The 24,047-nt window shown below is 34.7% G+C and overlaps 2 protein-coding genes across 3 annotated transcripts in view; one reads left to right on the top strand and one right to left on the bottom strand.

Annotated features, from left to right (window-relative positions):
• The window catches only part of LOC121864587 (putative mediator of RNA polymerase II transcription subunit 24), a 119,718-nt gene extending 117,043 nt beyond the window's left edge, over nucleotides 1–2,675 (bottom strand). The window contains exon 1 of the mRNA XM_042363693.1: nucleotides 2,440–2,675. Within this exon, the coding sequence (XP_042219627.1) occupies nucleotides 2,440–2,513 (74 nt within the window). The 5' untranslated portion in view covers nucleotides 2,514–2,675. The remainder of the gene's footprint in view (nucleotides 1–2,439) is intronic.
• A 559-nt stretch (nucleotides 2,676–3,234) lies between these two features.
• On the top strand, nucleotides 3,235–16,856 carry LOC121871911 (FUN14 domain-containing protein 1-like). Of its 2 annotated transcripts, XM_042374610.1 has the most exons (6): nucleotides 3,236–3,357; nucleotides 7,181–7,383; nucleotides 8,998–9,100; nucleotides 9,855–9,950; nucleotides 12,074–12,161; nucleotides 16,574–16,615. In XM_042374610.1, the coding sequence occupies exons 2-5, from the start codon at nucleotides 7,211–7,213 to the stop codon at nucleotides 12,152–12,154; spliced, it is 453 nt and encodes a 150-aa protein (XP_042230544.1). In that variant the 5' UTR covers nucleotides 3,236–3,357; nucleotides 7,181–7,210; the 3' UTR covers nucleotides 12,155–12,161; nucleotides 16,574–16,615. The 2 variants fall into 2 exon arrangements, with proteins under 2 accessions (XP_042230472.1, XP_042230544.1); XM_042374538.1 differs by lacking the exon at nucleotides 12,074–12,161 and having other exon boundaries at nucleotides 3,235–3,357; nucleotides 16,574–16,856.
• The last annotated feature ends 7,191 nt before the right edge of the window (nucleotides 16,857–24,047 follow it).

Raw genomic sequence — 24,047 nt, 5'->3', positions numbered from 1 at the left:
ATATATATATATATATATATATATATATATATATATATATATATATATATATATATATATATATATATATATATATATATATATATATATATATATATATATATATATATATATATATATATATATATTAAATAAGGTTGCTGGGAACCATTTAGTTGCTTAGTATTCTGTCAGTCGCTGGGAAGCATTTGTTAACACTCCAAGTGCAAACATGTGGTCCGTGGGTAGATGGATTGTATTTAGTCATTAAAAAAATTTAAATAAAATAAAAAAATAAAAAAATTCCAGTACAGTACCGGTACTAAAATTGCAATTCCTCCACGTGTTATGGGATATACTTTCCTTTATAATTTTTCTGAAGTGGCTGGTTAATCCACGACCATGTCTTAGACCAAGAGTATTACCTGGAAAGGGGGCACACTAAATACTGAAAACAGTAATCTTGCACTGAATGGGTGTAAAATCACAAGCACCTTTGTTGACATTTGTGAGACTAGAAATTTTTTGAAGTGTCAGAAACTGCTATTGTACAGTATGTAGCGACTGCTAATGTGCTACATTTTTTTAACCTAAATGGACTAAATTTGAACTTCACCTCAGATACATCATTCAGTTGAGTATCCATATTTGGAGCTAGCAGATACTCACTCCATAGAAGTCACAGCTTAAGATTAAAGAAGCCACAAGTTCAAGGAATTCTGAGAGCAAACTTTCTTGAAATGAGGGTCATGAACTCTTGGAACAATCTGCCAGAGTGTGTTGTGACAGTACCGAGTTTGAGCTCATTTAAGACCAGACATGACCAACACTGGTGCAGGTACAATTACATCCTGGAACCAGTACATGCCTAGTACTTGCCAACAATGATTAACAGAGACGTAACCGACCACCCAAGCGGCTAACAAGCAACAAGTGGCAAAGAGGATAAAGTATTATTATATAATTTAAGTTAGGTTACGAAGGTTAGTAAGGCTCATTTTATGAACATTAAATTATATAACGTGGCAGTTTCTGGTACGTTGGAAGTTCCCGGTCTATAACTGGATGTCAATAATGGCGTGCATGTTTTATTGTCCATTAAAAACCAGATTACCCCGAAAAGGACTGAAAGGGAGCAAAAAGGACCTGACCTAACCTAATCTTATTATTCACTGTATTTTTCAGATCACTCTTATAGTCAACTCTAACTTGCAATGTTTTTGTAAACCAACTATTATTCATTTATTATTCATGTACTGTTTTATTTATCAGAGAAGACAATCTTTTATTGCATTCATTAGACATACTGTATCTACGTTTGCATTGGCCACTTTTTGGCTCACCTGGCTCCTTTCCAGTACAGTACCTGTATTAGTACTGTATGACTCCCAGGAAAACATCATGAAAAGGTTCTGTATAAAATGCAATACATAGCTTCTTGATATATACAGCAGCAGGTAAATTTTTATTTTTGGCCAACGTGGGAATCTTAAGAATTTTATCTTTGCAATCAATACTTTAGACAATTTTAAGACACTTTTCTTCTATGACGATTCTCTCACAAAAGACCTAACCTAATCTCCTAACCAGGGACCACTGTATAAGTCGTTTGCGAGGGAAATATGAAAGAAGAAAAGCGTCTTGGAATTGTCTAAACTGATTGCAAAGATAAAATTTATAAGATTCCCACGTTGTCTGAAAAATAATACCCAGAAACAATTCATCCCAATCTATGAAATGCAGCTTTACTATTCTATTATGCAAGGGCTGCTATACTTCTCTTTCATGAAACAACTAACCTAACTTGATTCAAAAGTACCTTATGATTATTAGGTACATTATGCATATTTTAATTAAAATCATCTTTCACAAATATCAGAAGCCCAGAATGATACACTAGCTACTGTAAATAAGTTTGCTACTCATAGTGCATCTTTAAGGTGATTTAGAGTAACATGAGAGTCCGTGTTACTGTACCTGACTAAAAACTCTAGAATCAATAATTCTGGAAAATTTTGTTGAAATGTAAGGTGGTAACTGGTGCCCCCCGCTTCCTCCACATTTACCAAAACTTTTGTACAGTAGTTACAGCACCATATCAGTTAAAATATTTTAATACAATTATTCTATTACATTATGTTCTTTGATGAAGATGCCTTGGATATGTTGTCTGCTTTAAACTATCAAGGATGTTTGTCAAATGTTTTCTACACTGTGGTGTCCTCTGCACGCACACATATTAAGGGCATGAGGAAGGAAGGGCATGAGGAAGGAAGGCCGGAGAAGGAAACAGTGTGACCGGTGAGGCTCTAAACAACAATGTCCCCACACTCATCTTACATACTATGGGCGAGGTGCTTGGAGTCTCATGCAATGTTAAATTTTACAGGAAAAGTAAGAGTGAACGAAAGGGAAACAGTGAAGGTTATTCACTGAGACGACTTGTTTTGTATCCCTCACCTGTCAAGTTCCGAGAGAACTTGCAACTCTTGAGGTGTCAAGTTTATTTCCTCCGTCGTCTCCGTTACCTCCATTTTCGTCACCGTTAAATCACTTACACTGATTCCATATGTACAACTAACACTCACTGTAAAGGTAAATCACTCATATTCACTGGTAACTCTATACGGGGAGCACATCGCATGTACACTGCACAAGAACAACTTTACAAGTACACGCTGCGTGTGCTGTGCAGGGCGACCTGAGGCTCGCCTCCCACCACAGGTACCGCCTACCAGTTATTTTACCTTTAGCGTCCCTTTCAAACTTGTTACAAAATAAACATTCGTCTTTTGAATTAATGTAAGATATATTTAGTGACCGTAAAAATTTAAATACCAATATAATAATTTGCATGAATACAGTAGTTTCAATAGTAAAAGATATGTCAGATTTGGCAACTGTGCAGCATTATTTTTATAGATTTTCAGTTATGATTCTTACGTCGTTTTGATTTACAGTTATACTTTACTGATATTAGATATATCATATACTGACCTCTTCTAGCGTTTATTAAACAATCTACAAAACAGATAAGATAAGATTTTAAGCTAAGCACAGTTTTCTCAGTTCCCAGTTGCCCCCACGAGTGTGTTTTGACCTTCCCAGGAGTTCATAATCTATGTTTACCTATAGTACCACGCAGACTCTTAAAAGGGTAAAACAAGTCGAGAACACCAAAAGGAACATATACAATATATTTTCATCTGATAAGAGTCAATATAAATAATTTTAAGAGTTTGATTTATTCTAAATAATTGGAATTTTAACAACGATATCTATTATTTACGGTAAAACCATTATTATTGGAACATGTGCACCATTCTTAGCTTGGTCATCAGCTGGTCAACAGCGGAGGTGGAGCAGCTGGGGGAAGAGGTATGAATTGTATATGAATAAGGTCTATATTTTATTATTACACATTCATTACCAATTACTTTTTGTCACTTACGATTAATGTCCGAGAAATTACCAATTTGTCACATTTTTAGTGTTTGATGACATGCATTTTATCACTAGATCAGTGTAATTACGGTATTTGGATTTCCGAAAAGTGAAGGATTTTTCTAAGTTGCCTAAAAATCACAATGAAGAAAATTAACACGTACAAGTGTTAAGGTGGAAAATATTCTGGGATAATTTCGCGATCGATTCTCTTGCATTTGGTGTTTATTCCACAAACGTAGTAGAGAAAATTAGATCTCATGAAGACTAGACTCCCCAAAGTGTCACCTAAAAATTCGCCACCCTAGCTTAACCCACCTGAAGTTTAAGCACCCCAACACAACTCCAGGTGCCTAATCTTCAAATGATCCCCCCAAAAATCCCAATAAGGTAATTAAAACTGCTCACTTTGTGTGAACAAATTTGCATTATTTAAGTGAAATTGGAAAGCAAAAAAAAAAGGAAAACATAATTCGACAAAAATGCTATAAATCATTTTTTTTCTATCTCCCTATACTGTATACAAATCAATATAGAGTTCTGTGTGTTCCTCTGTTTACATTCAGCAGGTTTGGGAACTCTGAAGTAACATCATAAGAACATATGAATGGAGGAAACTGCAGCAGGCCTATTGGCCCATACTGGGCAGTCCAATTTACACCCAACTCCTATTGCTCATATATCCATCCAACCTGTGTTTGAAGCTATCCAGCGTATTCGAGTTAATGAAGATATTTAGTAACTTGTTCCACTCGTCCACTACTCTATTTCCAAACCAATGTTTACCTATTTCGCGCCTAAATCTAAATTTTTCTAATTTAAAACCATTGTTACGATTTTGCTCCTGGTTGGATAGTTTGAGTACCTCTGTAATGTCACCTTTGTTTAGCCCTGACTTCCATTTAAACATAAGAAAACAAGGAGTCTACAATAGGCCGGTTGGCCTGTGCATCGCCCCTCACTCTACAGTACGTCTCTCGAGGGAGTGCAAGTTAAGATGCTTTAACCTGTCTCTGTACTCAAGGTTCCTAATGCCCGGGATTAGTCTTGTCATTCTCCTCTGAATTCTTTCTAAGGATTCTATATCCATTCTGTAGTACGGTGACCAGAATTGAACTGCGTAATCCAAGTGAGGTCTCACAAGCGCAAGATATAGTTTTAGGATGACCTCGCTAGTCTTGTAATTAACACTCCTTTGTATGCCTTGTTTCAAGCAAATAAACATTGTTTATTTGGTTTAAGATTCCTACTTATCATTACTCCCAAATCTTTCTCAGTCGGATTTATCTATAACATCGTTATTCATCTGGTTTCTCTGTTTACATCTCCTAGACTAAATACTTTACATTTGTCCACATTGAATTTCATCTGCCATTTTTCAGACCATTCAAAAATTTTTTTTAGGTCTTCCTGTAGTTTTGCGTAGTCCTCGTCAGATTTAATTACTCGCCTTATTTTAGTGTCATCGACAATATACAGTACTTATGTTGCTGTCTACGCTGATATCTATGTCGTTTATACTGTTAAATCATTCATATATTGAACCAAACTGACTTAACCTAACCTACCAAAGCTTGGGTACTTTATCACCTAAACATTATGATATGGTTTCCACATACCACTATATGTTAAGGCCCGTCCACACGACCGAGCAGTGCCCGGCGGGCACGCGCTAAATGCCCGTTATCAGGCAAAATTGGCGGGCAAACCATTGGAGTGCCCGTTCCCGGCATTGAGCGAAATCATGGTCCGCCTGCCTGGTGGTTTGCTGCCGGATATGGCTAGAAGTTTGTAAAAGGTGTTGGGGTCCATTCTCATGTAATTGGTGAAGTCTAGCTCATGTCCATCTTGCAGTTCACGTAAAATCGTGGCATGACTTCCCAATACTTTTCTTCGACCTAACCACTCTTTGCACCATTCCCTTTTCTGCATTTGTTTCTTCTTTTTGCACATAGCAACAATTATTATAGTACACAACGCTATGCTCTTTGCTTTAACTGTCCGGCGATTATTCCTGCGACACACCATGGTGATCGTACCGCACCCGCCACTGCCGACCACCTACTAGCTACCGGCGCCCGACTATGACTGCCGCCAACCACTCCCGTGTGTACAACAACACACAGGCTTTGCACGGTAAATGGGCAAAGCCCGCCGGACACTGCCCGATCGTGTGGACGGGGCTTAAGACTTCCAAGTGCCCTCTTAGCTGGCGAGGTAGTGTTGCAACTCCCTGAGGTATGGTAGTTAAAGATTATTGTACCTGCCTACGGGTAAATGCAGGGAATTCTAATCCCCCCTAGTCTAATAACATAATAATCAAGATCCTTGCCCTGTTTCAACCTTTTCTACCAAAGAGCAACCAAATACATGCAGGCCTCATTTAACAATAGAAATTTTACCAAAACCAAGAAACTTTGCTACAACACTTACATAATTGTTTGTGACCATGCTGAACATGCCATTAATAAAGCAAAAATAATCATACCTTCAGTCCAAAACAGCACCTTCCTGCTGAATTCACAATTGACAAATCATTTGGTAATTTGAAAACCTAGTGTAGGAAGATGTGGGATGGGCTTTTATGGGTGTTTATATTCCTAGCCCTGGTTTCAGTTAGATGGGTTCCAGATGTCCATGCTCTTGGAAGGGGTTCTATGTTTGTATCCTTAAGAACTTTTATTATTTTGACTTGTATTTGGAAAAAGCCTGACTACTTAGAATATAAAAAAATATGCAGGTTTAGCCTGAAGGGCTTCAAGTTTACCGTAGTTATATAAAACTGATACTGGTAATGGGTCTCATCATTTTTGTGTCCATAATGTGTATGCAGTACAGTATAATATTATGACTAAGGCAGTTATAATCTTCAGATATTTTCATCTGAATTACAGATCCAAATGTGGATCATTCAAAGTATAAATTTCCAAAAGAGTAATTAAAGTGATTAGAAATTTACATCCAGGCTTGCTGTCAGAGAGCTGATAACCTCGAGGGATTCACAACTTTGTTAATTTTCTTGAGGTAAATATCCCTATAGAAACTTTAAAGGGGGCTCCTGATCCTAGGGAATTGGGAATTGCTTATACTACAGGTATAAGGATATAGTTCAGGAACCTCATGTGTCACTGGGCAATTGTAATGTTTGTGCAATAATTGTTTTCACTATCTTCCAGTTTTCTTTCAACTGAAAAAATAAACTGGTGTTAGCCAGATTAAAATCTGTACCTAAATGTAAGACTATTCCTTAAAGAGTTAATTAAGACAGGTTTTAACCCCTTGTGTATGGAGCCCTCTGCTGAATAAATCCATCAGGAATTGCCCAAATACTAAAAGTGGCATATGTAGTGAAGGGGCTAGGCGGTAAGAGTTTCTCCCTTACTGCCTAAACCCTACACTACAGGAGGAAATTACAAGCTCTATTTGGTAAACATTTGCCTTCCTGACCACTTTTGATGGTTATGGTTATGATAGGCAAGTTGTACTACCAGTAATTGCTAAATTATTGTCATGTGTTATTGCTGTGGATTAATTTGGGTTTGGCCCATAGACTTGATGGATGAAGTCTTGAAACCATGTGGCCCATTCAGCTGTAAAATAAGATTCCAGGATCATTACTTAATATTACACGATATAACTTTTATTTAGGAAATGTGATGCAGGTAGATTTACTTATTTTGATAAAATATGTAAAGATAAGAACCAGAATACAGTTGTAGAGGTGAATATGGATTTATGGATATTGTAATTATTTCAGACACCATTATATATCTGATTAACACCTGCTATGGGAGGAAGTAGCCAGACTAAGCCTAAAAAACCAACAGACGAAGAAGAGTTTGAGGTTCTTGATGTTAGAGGAACTGCTAGAAGTGGAATGTCGTGGCTCCAACAGTTTATGCAGGATCTGACCAAGCAGCCTGTCACAAAACAAGTTGCTGTTGGTGGCTTGTCAGGATGGTAAGTAAAATGCCCAAGTTTATGATTGTATTAAAAAAAATCAGCCTTTTCTTTTCTCTTATCCTTCTTTTCACTTCAATATTCCAATACCATGTCAGCCACACTTAACAGAACATCCTTTTATTTGACCCAGTTCACGAAACACTACTCCGCACACTGTTGGCTGATTCTACTCCTCTAAAATTTGCAACATTAGATTCTGTTTCTTCAATTGCCACACCTTCCTTCTAGGAGCATACAATTTCTCCCGTTCCGTCACCTTTTCAGCAACATGTCACACACAAGCAATCTGTGCTACAATGCATATTCTTCCCCAACCTTTACATCCCTAACAAGTTTCTTATCTGATATCCTCACAAATATGTAGTCAATGTGGGTTTTTGTGCCACGTAACTCATACACGATCAGTTTATACACATTCTTCTTAAGAGCCCTTCTCGATTAATCATTTTGAGGGTAGTGGTGCAGGTATTTTATTCTGGCTAACTCCAGACAATTTTATTTGTCTGAGAGAAACCATTACCCTCAAAAGGGTTAAGCAACATGTTCCATTCAACCACATCAGTTCATCCCCAACTTCAATTATATTATTATTATTATTTATTTATTTTTTATTTTTTTATTTTTTTTTTGCCTTTAGTAGTTCTTGTACTGAAGCTTTTCTCCACCCAAATTTAATTCATACCAGGCAGAGTTTTACCTAAAGTGGCTGCTCATTGCTGCTGCTTTCCTGCCTCCCTGTATCATCCATCCAACCCTGCACATTTATGTCACTTGTTCGGTTGAATGTTTTGCCTTTTTTTTTATTACTACAGATTCAGTAAATTAACTAAAGTATTGTGCAATATTTATGGAAGGTTTACTGTACATTAGGAGTGCAGCGGTTGAGTGCATACAGCGCTCGCCTCCTGTTCTGAGGGTCAGTGGTTCGATTCCTGGGCGCTCTTACTCCACCCAGCTGTAAATGGGTACCTAAGTTTACAAATTGGGGAAATGAGAGCAGTACCAGCCATGCTGCCTCCTTTTGTACCGAAGGCAGTCATGCCTTTGGGACCCACTTTTTTTATTTATTTTTTACTGTACATATTGAAGCCCAATTTTTCATATAACATTAAATTGCAGGAAACTGCTTTGTAACCTGACTGTCTTTGATAACCATAGTTTATAGACAAACTTTTACTTATATTGTACACCAGTCCTTTGTAGGAACACAACCCCTGGTATAAATGATAGCAACCCATATAGCCATTTTAACTGACACAAAACCAACCTTGTCTAGTGAAAAAAATTTCAGTGTGGTTTGCTTAGTTCATATTTGCTGTCATAGTAAATGGGGTATGTTTGCCTTTTTCATTTTATAAAATAAGTTTTTATTCATTCTTCTGGCAAGATAGATTGAATAGTACGGTCTTATGAATTTCAACACAAATGCTTTGTGGTTTTAAGGTGGCTAGGCATTGGGAGAGCGACACGTTTAGAAAACTTTAAATTCACAAATTCATTAGGATCACAGCCACATCAGTGCTGGATTTCTGAGGTTATTCTATAGTTTGTGATGTGAAATGGATACAGAGAAGTTCTGTAAAAGAGATGCAAATCATTTACCTTTTCCAGGGTGGTGGGATATTTATCAATGAAGGTGGGCAAAGTTGCAGCAACAGTTGTAGGTGGTAGCCTCATCATTATGCAACTGGCAGCCCATAAAGGATATATAAAGGTACTGTACTATATTGTATTGAAAGTCAATGTCCTATACCTTATATAAAGATACTGCGCTATATTGCACCTTTTTCTTTCTTCTGAATATTTATCTTAAGCTTTAAAGGTGTCCGTCTCTTAATCTAGTGTACTGTATTGTACTTCATTGTTGCTGGGGTTTTAGTTGCTGCCAGAGTGTTTTGAGGGGTTATTTTGTTCCTCGGTTATATTGTTTTAGGTACTTCAGTCTGATTTTTCCCACTTTATATCTATCTTTGTACATTGTTTCTTATTTTTTGAAATTCTTCATGTAACTCATCATCATATCTGTCCCTTTTAATCTTTTGAGCAAGTTGATCTGTGATTTTATATCCCACGATTCATCCAGGATCCAGTCCTAGTTTTTATTCTTATTTCCTTTAATGGTACCACATCATCAAGAAAATCAATACTGTAATAGTACAGTAGTTTTGAACTTCTCCAAGGCCTCATTTACCTGCATGCAGATTGTTGCATGAGCCCAGTAATTATTTTGTTTTGGAATAGTTCTTGGCTCATATATCATTGAATATATTTTAATTACTATGTTTTCGATCATTTTCCAGACATTTATTTCCTGCTGCAGCAGGTGATAAAGTCGTCACTAAGTTTTAATGGATTGACTTCTACCTGACTGATTTAGTTCTTCTCTGGGGTTGTCTTTTTAAAGTGTCTAACAGCTCCCATAATTATAATTACAGTTTGATCTCTTGCTACAAAATTATTTTTTCTAGGTGGACTGGAATCGAGTGAATAGAGATCTTGAAAAGAATGCCAAGAAGCTTAAACAGGAAGTGGAGTCTACTGTAAATGCTAGAGCTGGAGATGAGGTTTGTTAAGTTATTTTTTGCTGCATCTCTCTCATTTAGTCCATGTGTTTGTTGTCCATATTAAAATTTTCTGTTGTAGACTGCATGAGAATGAAATGAATGCTTATGATATTTCATAAGTTTAGTTCGAAATGCATTGCAGCACCAACTTATTTGTTTATTGTGTGTTACTGTGTTAAACAGTTTGTCACATTTTAAGGAAATATACCTTAATGCAGTGGTTTCACTTGATGTTATGGCAACCCCCTTAACCACTCAAAATTATGGTCACAATAATTATAATAATGCTTGGATAAATTTTATCAAAATAAATGCATTCTTTAAATTTGTTTTGTTTACACGTCAGGACATGTTCCAGAGAAACGCAACTTATAGTGAGACGTTTTATAATGACGAATTTTCTCCAAAAGAATTAATGTAATTAGGGGTATAGCAAGTCCTCACTTAATGATGTGGTTACATTCCCCTGCCTCCTTTTGCCCCATAAAAATAAATACAAACTAAATTAATGGTTAATTAAGAAGATAAAACAATTTTTTATTGTACTCACCAATGAGTCTTAATCTTGTCTGTGTTACTCTGGATACTATGCACTATTGTGGGGGTTAGGCCCACTGATACACCAATGTCCATATCACATTCACCTTCATCAAAATGGTTTAAAACATCCATTTTCATAGCAAGGCATATGGGCTTTAGTTTCTTCACAACACTAGCATCACTTGATGGGTGCTGGAAGCCATTTCGATGGGTTACAGTACAGTATTTGCAGCCAAAACACTTTTGTACGCTGTGCAAGGAAGCTTAAGAAAGATAGGAAGAAGACCCTTGGGGATGCCATGATGCTCCAAGACAGAGCTCACAGATGAGGACGTATGATGTATATATGAAACAATTGACATATATAATGAAAATTTCTTCCGATATTTGTTAGGGACGTGTATCGGTACTAAGTATAATGAGGACCCCCATGTACAGTAATTGTTTTTGCTTGCAGAACTTTTAATGCATGAGTGTGTCTTTCAAATGTGTTTGAATTTTTATATTATTGATATGTTCAATATGTTTTGTACACAAACTAAAAGCTAAAAAATATGTGAACAAATATATTGAAGTTTTCATGTTTTGTATAGACTCAAGTTAGTGGACTGAAGAGGAGGATGGAAGCAATAGCAACAGTACTCCTCTTTAAGCTGTTGGGTATTGGAAGGTTGACTTTGCTACAATGAGTAATTTATATACAAATATACTGTACATTTAAGGACTCATCCTTGTGGATTTTTTAATACTGTGTATGGCTCAAGTTGGATCTCTTATGGATTCTTCCGTGTTTATAGATGCTTTGATTTTAGTCCTTGTGGAAGGAAATTACTTTCCTTCAGATCTCAGAGAAGAGCTTTAGTGTGACCAAGTGCATTCTTTCACTCATAGCTTATAATTCATTCTTCAGGCTTATAATTCCGAGTACATTTACCTTTACTTATGTGCTATTTAGTTTTCTAAGACATCATATTCAGTATCATGATTTTTTCATTTTGTCTTAACCCTTAGACTGTGGCTATTGGAAAACCTACTTACAGCCGTGTGCAAAAATATTAACTCTTAGGAGCATGTTATATTTTTATTGAATTAAAGTTATGCTGTGGTGGAGTGTTTGAGGGGAGGAGGGAGGATCTAGTGGGTGGCAGGGGGCAGACTGCCACTAACAGTGACAAACATGGATCTTCCATGATGACAAAGACTATTTTCATATAATGCAGGTTGCAGTTGTGTAAATGGACTCGAGTTTTGTCACAAGGGTTAATGAAGAAGTTTCTCTTAAATAGTCACATTCCTTCTGCATAATTTTGAAAAATTCTGAATCTGGTCAAGTTTTGGTTCTAATTAAAATTTGGCACTGAAGTTAGACTATAACTAAATACTGTATCTATTTAAGTATGTCTTTCAGGAAATTTATGATTTGGATTGTATTTTTAGCTTTTGTGTTATAAGTGCATGAAATTTTGTTGCATATTAATATCTTTCAAACGTAATTTAAGTGGAGAAGAGTTAGAGCAATTTTTTTTATTTTTAATAAATTTTTTTTAGGCGATAGGTTGAATGTAAGAACTCCATCTTTTCAGGCGGTGCGCTTTGCCCGCGAGAACATAGTGTTGGCCACAAGCTTTGGTGGAGGAGTGCTGTTGGGTATTGCTTCCTCCTAGATCCATTGTAAGTCACTCCAACCTTATACTGCGCTTAGAAAATATATGAAAAAAACAAAAATATTTGGTTAGTGTGCAAAGTTGTCTGGCTATGCAAAGCTTGTCCTTTGAAGAGGGGACCAGTTTCCAGGTAAAGGTAAGCCAGTGATTACCTTACTAACATTTTGAATGAAGATACTGTACTTCGAGATATTACAAGTACTGTATATATAAAGCTGAAATTTCAATAGTATTATTATTTAAAAAAAATAAGGATTCTAATAAAACTGGACTATACTGTATTCTGATTGTAAGACCTTAATTAAGATCCTTCATCTTTACTTTCTGTGGCACCTCACTTCTCCAGGAAACTCCTCTGTGGGCATAACCATAATACAAGAGCATCCAGGCTGCCCTGTCAATACAAACCTCCCTTGCCTTCTCTATTTCCCATGAAACCTCCCCTGTTCTCTCCTTAATTTGGTGTTCCATCTCTTGCATCCAAGATGTAAACAATCTCTCTACCCAACTAATATGCTACAGTGCCCCTGTACATCTTTCATACATAACCAAACCATTTTAGTGTACCTCATCACTGATTCCACGACTCCATAACTTACACCCATTGCCTCCTCTTTCATTTCAAACCATTTTTTACCTTTTCCACCCTAGTAGATTTAGCCCTCTGTTAAATCATATCTCTACCTTGAATTTTAAAACATTCTGCTCTATTTCAAGACAATGTTTTAATGTCAGAAAATAATGAAGGAAGTATTGTCTCCAAGGTTACATTTCTTCAGTCGATAATATGGTACTGCCTATCTCCAATTCCTCTCATCCCATTGATTGTTCTCTTCATAACTTCTTTTAGCATCATGCCATTCTTAAGGTGGCGGCACACTGAGCACTTTTCCTCTCAACACGTTGGGCAAACACGGTCCGGCCAGCAAAACAAAGAGACGCTTGCATCACACTGGGATGTTTTGTTGGTGCGTCTGCCCAACACAACGAAAACAACAACAAAGGGTCTAGACGAGGTTCGCCATGGATCCCGTTACTACATTCGAGGGCTTGTAGTCTTGAGCTATAGTTCTTCAATTGTTGAAACAAATGAGGCATCTGCAAAAGCTTAAGAAAAGACAATAGGTGTGTTGCGAAGTTTGTTTACAAGTGGCGGTGGCTGGCTGGTCAAAGACCCTGAATAATAATTTAATAATACAAAAAGATTTAAAGTGACAAATAAATAGAAACATGTCACCATTTTATGTGTTACATTTGAAAATATCATTGTTTCATGATTTATTTCAAAATTTACTTGAATATTCACCTAATTGAAGCTCATTTGACCACTAACTCGGCCAACAAATCCTGCTGCTTGCTGGGCCATCAAGCCAGCGACCAGCAAAACGGACAACATATTTGGAGGAAAGTAACCAGTGTGTCACCACCTTTACTTAACGTCACTTCCAAGCACTGATAAATCTTTAACCAAATGCAGTGGTGTCCTTGGAGACTATGCAGTCATGTTAGTTTGCTGGCCAATATTGGTGCACTCCCCACCAAAAGGAATGTGATGTATCCTTATACAGGTGGTCCTTGTTTATTGCCAGGGAGGTAGAATTGTGATAAACACAACCAATTTTCCCACAAGAAATAATGTACTATGTTAACAATATATTCTTGGCTGGGAATATTGAGGGTACTTGCGGTGATTTTACATACAGGAACATTTATAAAAAAAAAACACGATATACTGTACAGGTATTGTACATACAATTATTTGTGAACCACTGATCTACCACCACCATTTACACCTATTTTTACTACTCTTATGGCATTAAAACAATAAGCATCTAATAAATGAAAACTGTGGTCATGACTGATTTATTGAAAGGTGGGTGCACGCTCGCCCTCTCATGGTCTTGTGTCAACTGACGCATCTCTGCACATCTACAAGGTTCTCGCACATGGTATTCATTTTTAAAGAGCATTGAAAAAGAAGAAAAGTGCAATAAGTAACCATTTTGTCATAAAGATTAAGTTGCAATAAATATTAACCATGATATGCAAATTTACAATAAACATCATTTCACATACAGTTTATGTTTGTAAAAAACTACATTTTCTACTAAAAAAAAATAAATAAAACTGTTAAGGAATAAAAGATAAAAATTTAATTCTATATTAAACTACTTAGGTTTTCAATATTTGGGTAGTGCCCACCACCCCTTCCCTGTCACCTCCACCCTTTTTCTACTATTAGAAAGAGTGGGGGGTTGTTTATTGCTCATTGAGCAGTAGCCCATCAAGATGCATTGCCAAACTTGTTTTGTCTATGTTTCTTAAAACAAATGTTTATAGTGTACAAGTACTGTACAGTTGCTCGTTAATCGAAAAATTCGTTAACCGAAACCATTGTTTCAATGGGTTTTTGGGTAATTGGTTCCAGCTCACTGAAAATTGCCTAAAGTCAACAATAAAGGTAGTAAAGTACACTTACTTTGAGGTGTGTATGCAGAAGGCTCCTGGATGATGATGATGATGGGAATTAGAATGGGGGTGGAGGAGAAGGGAGAAGAGAAGGCATTGGGGTGGAAGAGAAGTCACCCCATGGCACCATTTCACCCATAAAATTTTTGTTCACTTGGTGTAATTAAAGATTATTTTCTTTAAATCAACACTGCATTGCATTATATATTGTCAATATGTAAAATAAATTTCAAAATGACCAATAATTTGCTTGGAAACACAGAAAAAAGGGCATTTATGTTGAAGAGTCTGAAGCAAGATGTTACCTCCACTGAAAAGACACAGAGACTGACACCTGTATGGTGTGTTGACAGGCTGTTTGGCGCACAAAAAACTAGCTTCCTATTCTTCCATTATGTTCAACAAGTGTTAAAATGACGAAAAAATTTAATATAAAACTTAAAATTATTGAATAGTACAAACTTCTTGATATTTACTAAAATAGTAAGGAATTTAAGCCCTAGAACCGATTACTGTATTGGTGGACTAATACTACAGCTGGTGGGCCGCCAAATGCAAGCGAAAACATGTTGGGGAGCGCTCGTAAGAAATTCGTTAATCGAGGGATTGCTCGTTAACCGAAGTTAAGAATCTTATGGAAGGTAATTCGTTAACCGAGGGATTACTGTACATGAATACAGTAATTGTTATTATACAATACACTGTACTACCAAAGCAAAAAAAAATTTTGTCACTCAGACTCATTTATATATTAATTTTTATTTTGTTTGGACAACTTTCCTCTTTTTACTCCAAATATGTAATACCGTTTTGTATTCTGTTGTTGCAGAGTAAAAGCTTGAATGTTGTATAATATGTTTAGAATATATTCAAAAAGGTCACTTTAATATTCTGTGGTGTCTTCTGTGCTTTCACATTTTAGAAATTCTGATAAAAGTATTTCAGTTTTGCATGTTTAGATAAAGAGCATGGTTATTTTATTTTATTTAAATTAAGAACAATTATTATTTTTTTATGATTTTCATCCATTTTATCTTGGAATTCTAATTTTTCACTGTTGCATGTGTAGCCGAAGAGCATGACTAATTAATTTTTCTTTACAAATACTGTACTCGTGATTCACTTTAGTGTATCAGTGGAGGTTAGAGAAATTATTTGAGTTAACACTGGATGATTAGGCAGGTGCTCATCTCTGGGTTCATTTAATTTAGCAACTAGTCAGGGACTCCATCCCCTGGCAGGATGTTAGTCGACAAGTGCAATCAAGAGCACACTTTATATATATATATATATATATATATATATATATATATATATATATATATATATATATATATATATATATATATATATATATATATATATATATATATATATATTATCACACAACCTAATTGGACTCACGTGACTTTCATTTACGTCGACTATTAATTCTCGATATATAGATTAAAAAATTCTTCAAATGACACATGCATTTTCTATACTGAACGTTTCCAGTTAATGTAGTCTCCATGTATAATTAGAAATTGGAGCCCCATGGCATCAGCCAACTGGCTACATTAAAGGTTAAGTGCTCAGTCACACTCATCCATTCCTTATTATTTATTACTTACTGTACTGTATCCATTCATCATTATTCATTACTTTTACTGTACTGTATTTCATTAGATTTTTATTAATTTTTTTTTTTCCTATATCGGACTCTACTACCATGTCAGATATATATATATATATATATATATATATATATATATATATATATATATATATATATATATATATATATATATATATATATATATATATATATATATATATATATATATATATATATATATATATATATATATATATATATATATATATATATATATATATATATATATATATATATATATATATATATATTTTTTTTTTTTTTTTTTTTCACACATGTTTGTTGTTTTACAGAACATACTGCAAGAAACGACTCGACAAATGGATAGAAAGCTTGAAAAACTGGACCGTAAGTTAACCAGGTCAACAAAGGCAGAATCCTGGTTTAACAAGCTTAATGAGTTCGACAAGGAAGATGTACAGGAAACACATACTTGGGGACAGTAGTAACTTTACTGTAGATGAACTATATATGCTCAATATGTATATTTTGGCTTTTTCTGCTGGTACAATGTTAGGAGTAGGAACTGCTAAAATAATCCCAACATTGCTAAAAATAAGGTTTGTGTGTACAGAAATATGCTGATGAATAATCCATAACTTCATTTCTTGTCAAGTGCTGAGTAGTGGGAATCTTACTATAAAAGATGAAAATAGGTAGTTCAGTCTAACTACAGACTAAGAGAGATTTGGTTGTTGGTGAAAGAAGTTACAATAACAGGAATTTAACAATATTACTAAATTATTTTTTACATCTTATCTGTAAAACCGTGTGGTGTGATTAATTGGCATGCTCATATTGATTAATTGAAAATGTTAAGCAATTGTTTCAGACATTTTACCTTTTTATTATTGTAACCTTATAAACTTGCTTCAGATTCTCAGCTCATGTAAATACATATATTAGATAGTATCATATCATTCTGGCTGTGCAGTATTACAGCAAGGGGCATGTGGAGCGCCTTCATTAATGGTGTAAAACCCCCCATTATATTATTCATATGCCTAGCTGCAACTTCAAAGTGACATGACGATGTTTTTAAAACTGTAGATACAAATTATAGGGTTAGAGATAAAATGCTTCCCTGTGAATAAATTAATTTTCAAAACAAGTAATGTCTTCACGGGCCAAAGTCAAGTATAGTCAGTTAATTAGTTAAAGATTAGTCGCAATTAAACTTAGGGTTTTATCTCATCCTCAGAGAGATGAATTTAATAATATTTTTTAGATAAATTTTCCTAATGATAAAAGATTTTTACTTTTTTTGACTTGAAGAATTTTGTTAGTTATATACTGTACACTGAAGATGCCAAGATTGTACATTGAGCACTCTCATAAATTTTTTCAGGTTACATAATTAGATGATTTATGAACTATTTTATTCTAAGATATAATAGCCAAGTTGTTTACCAATATACATATGGCATATTATAAAATTCCTATTTTTGCCTTCATGGTATTACCAAAAAATGCTGATATAGTACATTTCTGTACTTACTGTAATCTAGTCTGCTGTATTGATTTTGAATACACAATATGATGCATGTGCATATTTTCTCTTTTCCCTGAATACTATATATCAACTGCTTATATGCACAATAAGTATGAAAGAAAAATACATCTTAGCTAAAGTGAGTACACTGCAATACAATAGTATCTACAGGTACACGGTAAATGAAAAAAAAATTTGTAACAAAAATCACGTTTTGACTCTTTTCAATAACAGTATATGAAAGCAAACATTTGTTTCAAAGAATAACTCACATTCTTTAACCCTTTTCTTTATACTATCTTTAACATTTGCTTTGAATAAACCATATTTCAACAGTTTCTCCTAATTTTTTAATTTATGACAATCATAAATGTAGTGTTAGGTACAAAAAATGGCACAAAATAAGAAAATAGCACACCCATGCTGCCTCCTACTGACCTAATGACTCACAGATTCAGTGGTAACACGGTACAGTATTGGGTAATGGTTATGCATGTTAACCAGCAACTCTAGGAAAAAATTATTTTATAGAGGACAAATGCTTTCTTATTTCATGAAAAGCCCCCCAAAAGTGGTAGGAATAAGTTTTTGTAATACAGTAGTCGGTACTGTATTATTTTCACAATTATTTCTGTTGATGAAGCGAAATCAAATTTGTCCTGGAAATAATCATTGGAGATAGTGCATCGCAGCGTGTAGCCACTCATTTGTGATGGCTTCCACACGTTCAACACTCGCCACATAAATTGTGTAGAAATAATTTTGCATATTTACACCAAGAATTTGTGACTGGTAAATCTTGCTACTCGCAGTTTGACAACAGGAGCTCTATAGTGTCTTCATTTGCATGCATAGTGGACTTCCGTGATAATTTATTGTTGAACGTAACTTATTTGTCAAAGGTATGTCTTGGATTTCTGTGTAAAATTAATATATCCTGTAACCCCATAATTCACTTATATAAATAATGGTGATGGATTATTATTTATAATTCGTCTTAACGTAAGTGACATCAGATTTGTTCACCAGGTTGAATCGCGTTACCAGTAACTATTTCTCTTAAATCACTTTAATCCTGGTGAATTAATTTATATGAATAAAGTAAGATTATATTATACAGTACAGCACAGTAATTGTATTATAATAATTAATTTTATGAAATAACACTGAGCCCATTAAAGTGAAGTACAGTATACTGTATAAACTTATTAATTTGAAAAGACATACGTGTCAAGTAATATTGGTAACTGCGGTTTAGGCAGGATTCAAATTTATCAACATACTGTAGTTACTGTATAACTCAACATGAGCAGAGCCTCAGTCGAACTACATAAAGGACTTATAACCCCTTTCTGTTGGGAATTCAGCTAAGTATCTAGCAGTTCTGTTGTGAGAAAGATTGATTATGGCAAGATTTGGGTTACCGGTAGGTGGAAGTAAACCTCTTGTAAAAAAAATTTCATCTTCTTTTATGTCACAAAATCTTTTAACAGTAATGTATAGTGAATAAAAAAAAATTCAATTATCAAGAAATGATATCTTTATCAAGCTTTGTTCATTAAATTATTGCTTTATTACTTATGAATGGCTTAATGGTAAGTCAGTGATTAGCAATTGGCTACATTTCTCATTCTTTATTCAAGTGCTGTTAACCTATTTCCCACTTCTTGCTTTTGTTGTGTCAGTGCTAGGCATGACAACCTTCATTGTTTTATGAGGAATTAATATTAATTTAATGAATAACATTCTCTGTAGGATTTTAACTGTGTAGTTATCATAAAATAATTTTATGGTTACATACCTAAAAAAATTTAGTTTTATCTAATTGTACAAAGATTTTTATTGTTTTATAATAATTAAAAATACAAGAATGAAGCCAATGAATAAGAACATATTGGGTAATAAGCACTCTGTGTTGTTGTGGAAGCGTGGTTACTCTCTCCAAGTCATAGGCTAATTTAAATCAGTCGCTTCTTGTCACACATTTATTCTTTTAATTTCAATTTTATGGCTTTATTTTATCATCATTATCAATTACTATCAATATCAATAATTCATAATTGAATTTATTAATGATCATAAAAATTATTTTATAGCTCCTGCCTACAAAGATTTATTTTTATCATCAGCTTACAAGCCATTTGGGCAGTTGGTCTGCCCAATGTGTGTACAGAAAGGAAACCTGTGATATTTGGATAATGCCCTTCCTATATTGTGCAGCCCAAGCAGGGCTCAAACCCATTGATAAGAGGTACACGTGTTGACGCTGTACCACCAAGATCAAGTATACTGTCTATTATATTTTTAAAGAACTATAATGCAGTATTGTTTCTTATGGTAATTGTGAATATTTAATGCCGATACTTTAAAGATAAGTAAAACCTTTATGTTGTATTGGCAGGAGAGAACAGTTACTGTACTGGATGCTCATAGAAATATTTGTATGTTATGGAACATTGATGTTTTGTTTTTAAATGGTAAATCTGAATATTACCATATACGTACTGTACTTTGTATTCACCGAATATAATTTTCTTTTTTTGCTTTGTTGACATTTGCTTCCATTAATGTATGCAGTACAGTGGTCCCTCGGTTAACGAGCACAATCCGTTCTAGAAGGTTGCTCGTTAACCGAAACCATTGTTTCAATGGGTTTTGGGGTAATTGGTTCCAGTTCACCGAAAATTGCCTAAATTCAACAAAAAAGGTAGAAAAGTACACTTACTTTGAGGTGTGTATGTAGAAGGCTCCTGGATGATGATGATGATGATGATGGGAATTAGAATGGGGGTGGAGGAGAAGAGAAGGCATTGGGGTGGGAGAGAAGTCACCCCATGGCGCCATTTCACCTATAAAATTTTAGTTCTCTTGGTGTAATTCAAGATTATTTTCTTTAAATCAACACTGCACTGCATTATATATTGTCAATATGTAAAATAAATTTCAAAATGACCAATAATTTGCTTGCAAACAGAAAAAAAGCATTTAGTTGAAGAGTCTCAAGCAAGATGTTACCTCCACTGAAAAGACACAAAGACTGATGCCTGTATGGTGTGTTGGCAGGCTGGATGGCGCGCATGAAACTAGTTTCCTTACCTTCAATTATGTTCAATAATTATTAAAATTACTAAAAAATTTAATAATATACTTTTAAAATTATTGAATAGTATAAACTTCTTGATATTTACTAAAATGGTAAGGAATTTAAGCCCTAGAACCGATTACTGTACTGGCGGACTAATACTACAGCTGGTGGACCGCCAAATGCAAGCGAAAACATGTTCAGGTCGGCTCATAAGAAACTCGTTAATCGAGAGATTGCTCGTTAACCGAAGTTAAGAATCTTATGGAAGGTAACTCGTTAACCGAAATCTCGTTAACCAAGGCGCTCGTTAACCGAGGGACCACTGTAATAGTAATAAATATTTTGCCAGCCTTGAATCTACTATTTGAGCCATAACTGAAGCACTTCATGGTCAAGTTCATCTAATATTTAAATTTTCTTTTCTAAATTAAAAATTTTTCTCTCTATTTTTCACTTGAACTGTAAGGGGAAGCAGCTGTTGAACATTTACACATCTTGGTAAGTGGTGCATATGGTAAACTCAGGGGAATTATGGATGTAAGGGGCTGACTTACAATGCTTCTAGCCTACTGTTTCTCGCCAAATAAAAAAAAATGGCACCCCCAGTACACTGCGCCTTAAATGAATGCCAGTTAGCTAGGCCTCGAGATAGTCTTGCCCTTAAAAATAATATCCTTCCTCTCAATGCAATGTAAGACATTTGTGACAAGACAACAGAAGTTCTCTAGGGTCTACCATCCCTCAAACACTCCTGTATACCGATTAGTATAGGAAGGTGTACTGTTTAACATATTGGTGTTTTTCAGCTTTCCCCTCACAAAAATAAATTGCAACCTTTAGAATTACCCAACAAACTTAATTTGATGATAAGTCCAAAGTGATGGGAGCAGTTTAATGAGTGAATATACAGTGAGCGTATCGATTATCCATGTCCATAAATTTTGGAAATTAGCAATTTTAATGTGGTCAAAAAATATATGACTAAGTTCAAACACATCTGGGTTGTATGGCTAGAATGTGCCAGATTATTTTCCGGTATTGCTACATTTAGGTTGGCATTTTGGTTCAACATGCTCATTGTTTGAATAGAGTCCTGTGGACTTTTTATTCCCTTTAATTTTTAACACCTTTTGAGCTTTGTGAAAAAACTTAAAAGGCAGGCAACTTGTACTGTGGCTGGTGAAAACAGCAAAGATGAAGCATTTAAACACTTACTATTATGAAGAAAGTATCAATACTGAAGAAACTGGAAAAGGGAACCTCAGAGAAGTTGAATGAGGAGTATGGGATGAGGACCTCCACAATCTACAACCTAAAGAAACAAAAAGCACAGCTATTGTAATTTTATTTTAAAACTGAAGTGCCAGAGCTCAAATGAGATATAAATAAATAAAATTAATCCTACAGACACAACTTTTTCTGTGGATACATTAATAAAAATACAGTGAGTATATAACGTTATTTCATTTTCCCAACACTCAGTGACATACCGGGTAATGAACAACACCCGACATAAGTGACACAGGTATTTGAGTGGCATGACTAACCTATAGTCTTAATGTTCGAATAGGTGGTGGTAGTAAAATGATAAGAATATAGCAAGAAATGTTACAGGTACTTATATGTAGCACAGTAGATTAGTAGTGTTTAAAAGTGTTGAGAACTATTGCATTGAGTGGGTCAGGCTAAGAGTGTACTGATGCTTATCAGCTTATGTTATTACAAATTTTTTTTATAAATACCTGCACAGTACAGTATAGCTTTTACAATTACAATACAAGTAAACAGGTATTTAAGTTTTTTTGTTTTTTAATTACTGATGGTCATGTATATTTTATTATCTTTTTATTTTACATATTTTGCAGCTGTATGGAGACCTCATCCTCTAAAATTCAGAATATTTTTCCGTAATTTACATATTATTATGTCCATACAGTATTCTAGTTCTAATATTTCCAAAATTCGAAAAAAAATTATAAATCTGGACAGTTTGCACTCCCAAGGTAGACAGATATACTACTGTACCTGTACTAACATTTGCTCAACTGCATAATAATGTACTGTATACACAGTGCCATGTCATAAAAAAATGTTAGTGTAAGCAAATGACACTGGTTAATGACATACGTACAGTTCTTCTATCAAGTACTATGAGTCTCGTAAACTGGGATACAGAACAAAATGATTAGATAATTAATAGTTATTTTTGGTTAGCCAATTAGTAACCCTCAGTACATCATAACTTAATTTAGATTTATTCACAATGAAATTAATTATTTTGCATGAATTACATCAATGGTAAAATGAAATATCTAATTATTCAAAACAAATCATAAATTGATTTGAAATATTGCTTGTAAATTTACAGTACCTGTAATTCATTGGTTCTTCTGTTCACATCTCCCAAGCATTCACACTCAAAGTTTTTCTTTACTGGTGAATTTTACCATAATCATGGCCCCTAAGAGGAAAATTAGTGGCAGTGCTCGTGGTGGTGAGGGTGAGAAAAAGAAAAAATCTCATACTGTGGGTTTGTTACTTTAGTATAAAAAGGGGTTATATGTATATACAGTACAGTATACAGGGGGACCCGGATACTGTATAATGTACACGAATTCACACTTTTGCAGGGATCCCAGGAACGTATCCCTCGCATACTCCGAGACCCTACTGTAATTATGTAAGTAACCACTGAATCAGTGGAAAAATCATTTCAATGCGCTAGTGTGTCTCATGAAAAAAGAAAATAATGTATACTGTACAGAAATATAAAAAACAAGAAAAAATAAGAGGGTAAGGATATATTGTGTGTGGGAGAATACTTAGTCTAGAAATCACCATAACACGCAGGCACTTGTTAGTTGTGAGAAGGCTGTGCACTTGCCATTGTTATATAAGAGATAATAAAAGTTGTGAAAATAATCTGCCACTGGTTGTAAGTTCATTTGCCGAAACTGCTCTCTATAAGAATGCATCCTTAGCTCTCAAAGGGTATTACTGTACCTACATGTTGGAATGCATATACCCCTAATTACATTAAATTTTATGGGGAAAATTCCTCGCATCCCTGACATATAGTGAGGACCCCCCACCTTTAATTAAGTACTGTACAAGATCTCACTATTAATTGAAAAATGTCATATTGCATATAGAACCCAAATAAATTTTACACCATTAGTCTGTGGTATGC

The sequence above is a fragment of the Homarus americanus genome, unplaced genomic scaffold (assembly GCF_018991925.1).
Source record: "Homarus americanus isolate GMGI-L3 unplaced genomic scaffold, GMGI_Hamer_2.0 scaffold51859, whole genome shotgun sequence".
Classification (NCBI taxonomy): domain Eukaryota; kingdom Metazoa; phylum Arthropoda; class Malacostraca; order Decapoda; family Nephropidae; genus Homarus; species Homarus americanus.
This window is presented reverse-complemented; position numbering and strand designations above follow the sequence as displayed.